Source organism: Phaseolus vulgaris, chromosome 5 (assembly GCF_000499845.2).
Source record: "Phaseolus vulgaris cultivar G19833 chromosome 5, P. vulgaris v2.0, whole genome shotgun sequence".
Classification (NCBI taxonomy): Eukaryota; Viridiplantae; Streptophyta; class Magnoliopsida; order Fabales; family Fabaceae; genus Phaseolus; species Phaseolus vulgaris.
The window spans coordinates 31,295,580-31,308,325 of NC_023755.2; the positions used below are offsets into that span (position 1 = coordinate 31,295,580).

General features: G+C 34.0%; 1 protein-coding gene across 1 annotated transcript; it reads left to right on the forward strand.

Moving 5' to 3' along the window:
* The first annotated feature begins 6,948 nt into the window (after nucleotides 1-6,948).
* On the forward strand, nucleotides 6,949-10,884 carry LOC137835431 (uncharacterized). The gene is made up of 7 exons (XM_068643943.1): nucleotides 6,949-7,852; nucleotides 7,936-8,142; nucleotides 8,225-8,482; nucleotides 8,567-9,220; nucleotides 9,304-9,539; nucleotides 9,616-9,783; nucleotides 9,862-10,884. Exons 1-7 carry the CDS (start codon nucleotides 7,586-7,588, stop codon nucleotides 9,968-9,970), a joined length of 1,899 nt encoding a protein of 632 aa, XP_068500044.1. The 5' UTR covers nucleotides 6,949-7,585; the 3' UTR covers nucleotides 9,971-10,884.
* The last annotated feature ends 1,862 nt before the right edge of the window (nucleotides 10,885-12,746 follow it).

The following is a 12,746-nucleotide window of genomic DNA, read 5'->3' on the forward strand; positions in this document are numbered from 1 at the left end:
GTGTCGAGACAAAACTGCAGCTAGCAGATATCTTCACAAAACCTTTACCAAAAGAGAGGTTCTTCTTTTTGAGAAATGAGTTAGGTATCCTTGACCTTCAAAATCTTTCCTAAATTTGTTTTAATACCTATTAAAGTCTATTTGTGAAGACAAATAGGGGGAGAATTGATTGGTTCTTGTGTATCTTTCTCTGGAATTGTTTAAAACTACTGAAATCTCTGATATTAAAACTGTTTCTGCTTCTGCTGATAGAAACAACCGATTGTTTCGTGTAAACAACCGATTGTTTGTGTGGAATATTGTTTTCAACATGTGAAAATCTAACCTGCTGTTGTAGGAAGCATTGGATTGTATATATGCTGTTTTTGCAGGAACTGCTTCAGATTCAATCAAATCCAACACAAGCAACCAGAGATTTGTCTTTATCAAATAGGGGGAGTTTGTTGAATCAAGTGTGTTCAAGCTTTGAAGAATCCAAACCCTTTGAAGTTTGTTGGAAGGCTGGCTGTGCTTGCTGTTGCAAAGATGTTTTAGAATAGGATCTGGGGTAAATTTTCTGTGTGAATCCACTCTTGATTGAATCCAAAGCTTAAGCATTCTTAAACCTTTTAATTGAAAGTGTTTTTCAAACTAAGTGAAAAACAACCTGTTGTTTTGTCGAAACAACCGATTGTTTTATACTTAGGTGTTTTTAGAAATGTTGAAAACTATTTTTGATGGTTGACTTGTTGTCAAACCAAAACAACCGATTGATTCGAGTATTCAACCGATTGTTTGTTTTGGGACCATAACCGAAAACTGTTTTGTGCTTTGACTGAGCATTAAATGATTTTATAACTGATTACGCTCCAGTTTTAAATGCTTTGACCAGTCTTTGAAAGCAATAAATAGTTTGTTATGTTTATGTAACAAACAAGAACTGAGATTTAATCAAAGAAAAAAAGATTTGAGTTTTTCACTGATTTTTGCTTTTGAAGAGTTGAAGTTTGCTTTCAGATTGCTTGGATCAAGAGAGTGTGAAATAGGATTTTCATCTTGTATTGATTTCAGATTTTTCTATAACAAGTGTAATCCTTTTGTACTTTGAAGAAACTCTGTGTGTGAAGCTGAGAAGTGCTGTGTGTTCTTGAGGTTGTCAAGATCAACATTCTTAGTGGTGTTTGTGTTGAGCCAAAGGAAGTGTGTGTCTTGAGGGGGATCAAGGTCACTTCTTTGGTGGTGTTGTAAGTTATCTAGGGTTGATTGCTTAGTGGATTCCCAGTGGTTTCTGGGAAGACTGGATGTAGCTCTTGGTTAAGAGTGAACCAGTATAAACCCGTGTGTTCAATCTCTCTATCCCTTGAACTCTTTAATTTCAGTTTATATTGTGAACTGGTATAAACAACCGATTGTTTTTCTGGTGCTGTGCTAAATTGCTTTGTATTTTTGGCAAACTGAATTCTTAATCAAGTTTTCTCAAAGTAATTTCATTCTAGACTTAAAAGTTTGCGAAAACCCTCTTTAAACCATTCACCCCCCCACCCCTCTAGTTTAAAGCCATACATTCTTACATTTGCTTCTTGGATCATTCTTGCATTGTAAAGAAGGTTTTTAGATTTGCATTTCTACTACACTTTATTTGTAACAATCCATGTGTATTCAAACCTTATACTTTCATTGTATTTTGTAGTAAGTAGATTCATATAGGATTTACGAATTCTATGTATGGTTAAGAGTGTTGTGTGTTTTTGTAGAGTTCAAGATCAACACTCTGGACTGATTCTTGTGTAAACCTTTGTATTTGGTTTAGTGAATTCTCAGTGGTTTGCTGAGAATTAGATGTAGTAGCTCTTGATTTAAGACTTAACTAGTATAAATCTCTCTCTCTCTCTTCCACTCTCACTCTGATATATTATGTTTTATCTGTTTCTTTACAATGTTTTGCGTTTAAATCAATTAATTAAATTCACGTAACAACCACTTTATATTTTGAATACATGCTTCTTGTGCTTTTTGTAACTAGTTGAACGGATAAATCAATTGGTTGATTTTCTTAAGTTTTCAATTTGACGTCGGTATTTGCAAAAATCTTTTGAAAACTATTCACCTCTCTTTTTTTAGGCCATTTATTCTAATAGGTTTCACATATTCATGATGTCTAGTGCTTAAAATCCATGAGCCATTCGTTCTTTCATTTGCACATATAACCACCATATCATACATCCACACACTGTACACAACATTTACTTCAAAAAGTTAAATGAATCTACCATACCAAAGCTCTAACATCAATATGTGTTCTTGAGTGGTACCTGAAGGACTTGTGCACTTGTACAACGTTCTTAACTTCACCAAAATGTTCTTCTACACATAAAAAAATATAATGTTCAATACCTCCCAACAAAATACAAACCAAATGGAAGCAAAGAGTGTAGAGACCTTGCCTCCAACTTACAACTTTGTCTTTACTAAAATGAGCTCTTCTTTTTTCCTTGCATACACTCACACCCCTCCTTAACGTACAACTTGCTCTATAAAGATGTTCACTTACTATTTCTTTTGAAAAATTACAGAGGAATCTCCTCACTTTACCTTTTCATGCAATACATTTTCTTTGCACTGTGGTTAAAGTTGTGACCTATTCAAACCCAATGTGTATAATTTACATATACATATATAGTGGCAACCCAACTATAATGTATTTGTCAACCATGCGTTTTGAATTTTTTAATATTTTTCAAGCCATAATCAATTATGACTTTTGTATTAAACAATTAAGAAAGTGTTCTTAATCAATTATGACCACAATGTCCCAACCTTCACCAAATTCATGCAAAGCAAATCACACATGAATTTTAAACTCCCATGTTGAGGCATACTCATAGTTGATCATTCTTGCCAACCTTTCGACACAAATCTTCTCATTTCAGAGGAGGTGATCCCTCCCTCTCCCTTTTCTTTTTACACAAATCACCCCAAATTCACCCTACCAAACAGCTACAATGATCAAACTTTCTTAGCGTCACTAGTACAAAATTTGAAAACAACGACTATTTATTTAGTGCGGCTTTGCGTTTAAACGCATTTGTAAAAAACGCGGTGGCATTTTTGTAATTAAATTGATTTACAAATGCGGTTCTAGGGTAAGACCGCATTTGTAAATCAATTAAAATGAATTACAACTGCGGTCATAGTAAAGACCGCATTTGTAATTCAACGACTATTTATTTAGTGCGGCTTTGCGTTTAAACGCATTTGTAAAAAACGCGGTGGCATTTTTGTAATTAAATTGATTTACAAATGCGGTCTTACCCTAGAACCGCATTTGTAAATCAATTTTACCCTAAAAATAGAAGCGCGCCACTGGTTTTCACTTTCACTTTCGTCTTCTCCGCTCTTCGTTTCAACGTTCTCAGCTCTCTCCGCTTTGCATTGTAAGTTTCAGCTCTCTCTGCTTCAACGTTTGTTTTCGTTTTCGTTTTTGTCATTGTCATTATTCACTTCCTTGGCATTCATTGTCATTTCGTTTCCTTACTCGTTTTCTGCATATAGGTGGTTACTGTTCTATTGGTTCTCTGGTTTTTTCTGCTCCGCCACCGCCACTGCTTCCGTCACCGCCACTGCTTCCGCCACCGCCTTCGCCTACGCCTTCGTCTTCATCTCCGATCACCATCAACCTAAAGGTTGGTGTTGTATTTATTTAATATTTTGAATTTATATTTAAAATTTTGAATTCATATTTAATATTTTGAATTTTTATTTTTCTGTATTATAATATATATTTAATTAATAACTAATATAACTTGGAATGTATATAACTAATAACTAATAATTTATATATTTGTGTGTATTTTGAATTTTTGTATTATATAATTTCTATTTTCTTAAATTTATATTATATATAAATTCTATTTTTGTAATTATTTTTATTTTTTGCACTTTCTCTTTGCATATCTTTCTTTTTTTCCCTGGCATCATTTATTTTTTATAATTGTCACTTTAAACTACTTTTACTTAAATAAAAATGAATATGATATTAATCTTTATGGAATTATAATTCTATAGTGTATTAAACTTTGTTCTAGAATTTTAATTTTAGAAGTGAAATATTTAGTTAGTTGTTAATTACATTTTAATAAAAGTTTTATGTTATGTTAGTTATTGTTACTTTTAGAATAGAAATATCGTGTTTGGATTGAGTCCGGGGGTGTTCGACCCTCGGCAAATGTGTGAGATTGAAGAGAATACTAATTATTAGAAAATCCTAACTATATTCCAGAATATATAATGGATCGAAGTTGGATTAATGCTGTTCGTATAAGTGATGAGTACGAAAGGGGAGTAGAGGAATTTATACAATTTGCACAGCGTAACGCGATTATTAGTGGTCATGATGGAGCAAAGATCAGGTGTCCGTGCGTTAACTGTTTGAATGGAAGGATACTGGATGTGAATATCATGAGGGAACACCTGCTATGTGATGGGTTTCTTCGATCTTATACAACTTGGACATGGCATGGTGAATTATTAAATTTACCACGTGTTTCCGTAACTGAAGAATATGTGGGTTCTACCATGGATGAAGCAGTACACGATGATGGAGATGATGATCGATTGGAGGACATGATTCGTGATGTGGGAGCTGAGTGTTTTGCAAAAGCGCATGGATATGAAAGTATGTCAAAAGATGCAGAGACTCCTTTGTATCCTGGATCAACTAACTTCACACGGTTGTCGGCGGTGTTAAGATTGATGAATTTGAAGGCAATAAACGGATGGACTGATAAAAGCTTCACGGAATTGCTCCAGCTGTTGAAGGATATGCTTCCAGAGGGAAATAGTCTACCTAATCGTAATTACGAGGCAAAAAAGATTCTTTGTCCAATGGGTATGGAGTACAAAAAGATACATGCATGTCCTAATGATTGTATATTATACCGGAAAGATTTTGAATTGTTGAAAAGTTGTCCGAGGTGTGGGTTATCACGTTATAAGTTGAAACAAAAAGATGATGATTCTATTGATGACATGGAAAAGCATGGACCCCCAATGAAGGTTATGTGGTATCTTCCCATCATTCCAAGGATGAAGCGTTTGTTTGCAAACCCAGACGATGCTAAGAATCTTAGATGGCATGCAGATGAGAGGAAATGCGATGGCATGTACCGACATCCAGCTGATTCTATTCAATGGAAGAAATTTGATGATGACTTTCCAGAATTTGGTAAAGAATCAAGAAATATCCGACTTGGTTTAGCTACAGACGGAATGAATCCGTTTGGTAATATGAGTACAAATCACAGTTCATGGCCTGTATTACTAGTTATTTACAACTTACCTCCTGGATTGTGCATGAAGCGAAAATACATGATGTTGTCTATGATGATATCCGGTCCGAAACAACCAGGGAATGATATTGATGTTTATCTAAGTCCCCTAATTGAAGATTTGAAGTTAATGTGGGACCAGGGTGTCGAAGTATTTGACGGATTTGCTAATGAAACTTTGAAGCTTCATGCCATGTTATTTTGCACCATCAATGACTTTCCGGCATATGGTAACTTATCTGGTTATAGTGTTAAGGGTCACAAAGCGTGTCCAATATGCGAAGAAGACACTGCTTCTCAACAATTGAAACATGGAAGGAAAACAGTATATCTTCGGCATCGGAGGTTTCTTAGAAGTCATCATCCTTACCGGAGGTTGAAAAAAGCCTTTAATGGACACCAAGAGGGTAGTGGTCCACCAACTCCATTAACCGGTGTTGAGGTTTACGAAAAGGTAAATAACATAGACCACACCTTCGGCAAGTCCAAAAAAAAGTCATCTGTGACAAATATTTGGAAGAAGAAATCAATCTTCTTTGATCTTCCGTACTGGTCGAGGTTAGAAGTCAGACATTGTATAGATGTAATGCATGTTGAGAAGAATGTGTGTGATAGCTTAATTGGTACACTTCTTAACATTAACGGGAAGACGAAGGATGGTCTAAATGCTCGTTTAGATTTGATTGAGATGAACATACGCGGCGAGTTGGCACCCATACAAATGGGTAAGCGTACATATTTGCCCCCAGCCTGTTACACAATGTCAAAAGATGAAAAAATTAGTTTTTGTCAATGTCTAAAGGGTGTGAAAGTGCCACAAGGACATTCCTCAAATGTGAAGAGTCTAGTGTCAATGCAAGATTTGAAGTTAATTGGGTTGAAGTCTCATGATTGTCACATCTTGATACAACAATTGTTGCCGGTAGCTATCCGTGGGATCTTACCAAAAAATGTTAGACACACCATAACCCGTTTGTGCTCATTCTTCTCTTCCATCTGTTGTAAAGTCATTGATCCCTCAAAACTAGATGAACTTCAAAATGAAATTGTTGTTATCTTGTGTGAATTGGAAATGTTTTTTCCTCCGTCTTTTTTTGACATCATGGTTCATCTAGTGGTGCATCTGGTAAGAGAGGTTAGATTGTGTGGACCAGTGTACTTAAGATGGATGTATCCTGTTGAGCGGTATATGAAAATTTTGAAAGGTTATGTGAAAAATCATTATCGTCCAGAGGCTTCAATGATTGAAAGGTACATAGCTGAAGAAAGTATTGAATTTTGTTCAGAGTACATGACAAAAGCAAATCCAATAGGTGTTCCAGCTAATTCATGGCACCACAGGCGTTCTACAAGTAAATGTTTACGTGGTGTGAATATTGTAAGCAAATCTCGATCAGAAGTCTTGCAAGCACATTTGTACATATTGAATAACACAGATGAAGTTGTACCTTACATAGAAGCTCATAAAGCCATTGTGAAGGCAAATAACCCAAGACAAGCAGAGAAATGGGTCTTGATGGAACATAATAGAACTTTCATGCCTTGGTTTAAAGATGAGGTGTTCAAGGATTCAACGGCATCAGAGACCTTGACTTGGTTGGCTGCTGGATTGAAGTTTGATGTCATTTCATGTACAGCGTACAAAGTGAATAATTGTATATTTTACACGAAGTCCCTGGATGAAAAGAGTACAGTTCAAAATTCTGGTGTTACTCTTGAAGCCGAGTCAATGCAGTTTTCGACTTCGAAAGATACAAATCCAGTACTTGGATCAATGGCATACTATGGGTTTATAGAAGAGATATGGGAGATTGACTACACTAAGTTTTCCGTTCCAGTTTTCAAGTGTAAATGGGTTGATAATAAAAGTGGGGTTAAAATTGATGAATCAGGATTCACACTAGTGGACTTTCGAAAGATAGGGTATCGAGATGAGCCATTTATAATGGTTCAACAAGCATCTCAGGTTTTCTATGTGAAAGATCCTACGTCAGAACATTGGTATGTCGTTTTACACGGGAAAAAACAAGGGGAAGCCATAGATGATATTGAATATGGCGAAACTCGTTCATTCACACCAATGATAACTAATAAAGATGACAATGTACTTGATGATGTACATGCAACCCGTAAAGACCACAGTGAAGGAATTTACATATAAACATTCAACCCACATGCAACATGTAAATAAACATTTATAATTTTATGTATTATTTTTATATGATTTTAATTCGATGCACATTAACTAATGTTTGTTACCTAATTTTTTTAACAGAGACATGGATGACGACCAGACTCCAGTCAGACCTCGATCTGGGCGAGGTAGTAGAGGACCTACTAGATTGAAGCGTCTTGCATTGAGACGTGCTGCTGGTGAGAAGACACATGTTGACATTGACGTCAACACTGGAGTGGCTTTTGGTCCTAAGGCAGATGAGTTTATGAGCTATCTTGGAGTTGTTTCTCGTGAGAGGCTCTCCATTTTGATTAATTCATGGGATGAGGTTTCAGAGGTTGATCGGAACATGCTATGGGAGGATGTTCTGGTAAGCTTTACATTATTATTGTTATCATATAATGCTTTTTAATATTGATTAATTAATTTTAATTTCATGATGTTATTTTGCAGGCAAACTTTGACATTCCTGATGTGGAACCGCTTCGATCAAAGATATTATCCAATATCGCACTTAAATTTCGTACCTTTAAGTCAAGACTGACATCGAGATACATTTTTGGCGACCTTAAAGACGAAAATCCATGTTTAAAGTACCAACATATTGATGAAGAGACATGGCGTCTTTTTAGAGAAAGCCGTGAAAATGAGGCTTGGATGGTAAGTGAAGTAACTTTTTTGTTTATATAACATTAATAAGTTTATCTTATTTACTTTAGTTTGTTTATTTCAATTATGACAGGATCGTCGGAAGAAAGCTCAAGAGATAGCTTTGAAGAATCTTACCCCGCACGTTATGTCTCGTTCGGGGTATAGAAAACTTGAGCAAACACTGATGGTGGAAAAGGAGAAATCTCAACAGGGGACGTATTCTGAGAATGTGGAAACAGGGGTCACTTCTCCTCCACCACCTTTTCGCCATGAAAAATGGAAGAGGGCCCGAATTAAAAAGTCCGGTGCACCAAGTTCCGAGCAATCCGGGGTTATAATCGAAAAAATTGTAAGTTATTTTTGTTATTTTCAATTTTTTTAAAGCATTAATTATATTAATGATTGAAAATATGATTTTTGTGTACTCTTGCAGGATTCCTTGGAATCCGACGGTACATTTGTTGCTGAAGGTCGTCACGATATCCTGGTTGAAGCAATTGGACGACCTGAACACTCTGGTCGTGTTCGTGCCGCTGGACAAGGGGTCGGAATTAAACTTTTTTTTGGAGTTTCAGAACGACAGCCATCCTCCTCCTCCAAGAAGGAAACTCAAATGAAGACTAAGTTACGTGAAGAAATAATGGAGGAGATGAGAAAGGAGACTGATTTGATGTGGCTGGAGATGAAAAAGGAGAATGATCGAATGCGACAAGAGTTTCTATCGCAACAAGTTTGTGCTGAGCCGATTGAACCCCTTGTTAGTCCCACTCCCAAGAGCACAAAGGGGAGTTGTGCGGCTCCTCCAACATCAGGGGATGATATCAATGGGCAGACAGAGGATTGTGAGCTACTGGTAGTGGGCGGCAAACTTCCTCGGGTGGTGGCACTTGGAAAAGTCTATAAAAACGCCACCACCTTACATAGCGTTCCTCTCTCCCCTGATGTGGCGAAGGTAACTGTTGAAAAAGTACGATTTCCTGATGCTCGTGTTCCACTACCTTCAGATGAGGTAACCACTGTGGCCGATGCATTTCAGACATTCGTTGCCTGGCCCAGAGAGCTCATTCGATCTATGCCCGAACCTCATGTAATAATTTCGTTTCATTATATTATTTTTATTTATATTTATATATTACATATAATTTAATACAAATGTTGTTTATCTTGTAGGAACCTTTTCAGCCACCAACTCCGAAAAAGAAGCGTGAGGTTCCAGTTGACGATCCTATGGCTTCCCTACGTCTCATTGCTAGTCAGATTGGCAATGATCCTTTTCCAGTTCCGTGGGATAATACATTTTTTCAAATCAACACTGAACTGCCACTGATGATTTACAACACAGATTTATCAGAATTTATATCTGGGAACCAGGAGCTCAATATAAGTATAATTCAATTTTTTATGATGTAAGTATCTTTACCTATTATTCAATTTACTTTATGTTAAATTATTATTGATTATGCTTTAACTAAAAACTTGTAGGTTTTTGCATAGAGTCTGTATCACTGAGGGGAAGGAAAATATGTATGGATTCGTAGATCCTGCATATACTAATCCCGTTGGACCAAACTCAACTGAGACTCAAGCATACATCACTAACATCCTGGAAAAAGAGGGAAAACAAATTTATTTATGCCCTTACATTAATGAGTAAGTTTAATTATATGTCATCAATTATTATTATTTCATGTTTTAAATATTTACTAACTCTTTTCAATGATCATATAGGCATCATTGGCAGTTACTTGTCTTATCAATGGTTGATAAGACTGCTGTGTGGTTCTGTTCCCTACACAAGAAGATGCCCACAAAATTTAAGGATATCATTGATACGTAAGTATAGTATAAACTTAACTTTGTATATGTTACTAATTAACCATCTACTAACGAGGTTTTTTGTATTAACCAGTTCATGGCGTGGATATAACATCCTAAAAGGTCGATCCAGTTCAAATAATTTGAACTACATAAGAGTAAAGGTTTGTAATTTTTTTCTTTCTCTATTATCATTGTTTATCAATATACTAACATATTACTTTTTATTGAATTATATAGTGTAATAAACAACCAGGAAGCTATGAGTGTGGCTATTACATTATGCAATGGATGATTACCATTATAAGACTAGGTGTTAAAACTGGTTGGAAGGAGGTATATGTTAAATCATTTTTATAATTCTTGAACATATATATATCTAGAAACTAATTTATGTCAACTTTGCAATGCAGTTATTCACAGAAGAAACACCAATGAGTGAGGAAGGCATTTCATATGTTAGAGATTCTTGGTCCACATACTTCATTAATTTTTATAACTCTAGCATACGTAAACAACATTAGTGGTTTTATTATATGTAATTTGATCACTTGTAAATGTACATTTTGATGATTTCAATTGGTTACTACATTTTTGTATTTGTCTGGCTGGGTTTAATCATTATGCAGGTTATTTAAATATATGGTTTCTGCACAAAACAGGATGTACCAAAAAAAAAAAACACTATTTACAAATGCGGTCATTTACCAAGACCGCATTTGTAAATAGTGAATTCGCATTTACAAATGCGGTCTTAGTAAATGACCGCATTTGTAAATAGTGATTTATGAATGCGGTTTTTACCAAGACCGCATTCATAAATCCTAAACCCCAAACCCACTCCCTAATTCAGAATAATATACAAATGCGGTTACCTAAAATGACCGCATTTGTAAATGTGATTTATGAATGCGGTCATAGGACCGCATTTGTAAATTCCAGATTTACAAATGCGTGTTGATCAAATGCGGTTCTATGACCGCATTTGTAAATTTAAAATAGCCGCATTTGTTTAACTTATCTGCACTAGTGCGTCCAAATTTTTCAAGAGAGTGCCACAACCTCATCCAAACAATCCTTATCTTAACCTTCATTAATAAGATTCCATCTTTCTTATCTTATTTTTATTCTTTCTTATCTATTAAAAGTTTCTTTTAAATAATTATAATTTTTTAATAATTAAATATATATTCGTAATTACTCATTATTTTTTTATTTTTCTTCCTTTTGTTATTATTTTCATTTTATTTAATCATAATATTTCTTAAAAATTTTAATTTACTTTTCAATGTTTAAACTTTATCTATCTATCTATATATATTAACCTAATCGAATGGATTAAAAGGTAAGATTTTCTAACTTTTATTTAAAATTAAGGATAACTAATTAATATAATTATCTAAAAGTATAGATGTTATACGTTTGCTATTTTCTTTTTTTGTTATTTTTTGTTAAAGTCTTGCAAGCATAATTTTCAATTTTTTGTTTGTTTATGTTTTAATTTGGCATTGTGTGTTTTTATTTTATTTTTGTTGAAGTGGCATGATTTTCATTTATTTTTTCTTTTTGGTGAATTCGTGCTTTCTAGCAAGTTTTCTAATTCTTTTTTTTTTTAATTTTTTTGTTGAACTCTTGCTTCCTAGCATGTCTTTTTTTTTTATATAATTCTTTTATATTTTTAATTTTTCATAATTTAGATTTAGCAAGTTATTATTTATTTTTATGATAATTGAATGTATTTGTGATAATTTAGAATATTAAGGTAGTAAAATATATTTAAATAAATATTTCTAAAAATATTGAAATATTTAATTAATTAACATTTGAAATTAAATTCGAAAATTATAAAGCAATGCCCCTAAAATATGATTTTTCCATTCAAATAACATAAATTGAAATGAAAGGGAAATAAATATTTAAAGACTTATTTACCATAAATTTATTTAATCTAAGTTAGAGCATTATGTAGCTATCATATTTTAATGGCATTGCTTTATAGTTTTTGAATATGATTTCAATTTAATTTCACTAATTAATTAAATATTTAACTAGTTTATAGAAACATTCGTTTAAATATATTTTACTACTTTAGCATTCTAAATTATCCAAAATACACTCAATTATCATATAAATAAACAATTAATTACTAAATCTAATTTTATATTAAAAACATAACAAAATTAAATAAAAAATAATGAAAAAAAAACATGCTAGAAAGAATGAGTTAAAAAAAATGTGTTAACAAGCACAACTTTATAAAAAAAATTAAAATTCGTGCATATAACTTAAAAGATATACATAACATCTAAATTAAAAAAAGGAAAAAGAAATGTACTTACAAATACAACTTGTTCTTACCGGTAGACTCTGACGACAAGCTCTAGCTCCGTCAGTCTCTTCATGAATCCGTCCTATCTCTTGTTGCTATGGAAAGTAGCTCCGTTGAAATAGAGGGGGCTCTATCTATTGATTGTACTTCGACGATCAAGTAAATACATGGCTCATAAGAATTTAAGAAGTAGTCAATTTTAGTCTTAGAAACAACGTAACCTAGGGTTTCAAGCCCCTTTTATAGCTTACCTCTTGTAACAACTTTCTATCACGAAAATCTAATCTCAACTGAAAGCATACTCAACAGGGAAATATTTTGTTCAGGGGCACAGTCTCTTGGTGCTGCAACAGAACAAAATCTTTCCTCTAGAGAGTGCACAAAATAATAACAGAATAAGCATCAGGGTACCAACTCATGTACCAATATCAAGGGTCCTTTCTGTTTACGTAGGCACCCACAACGTGGC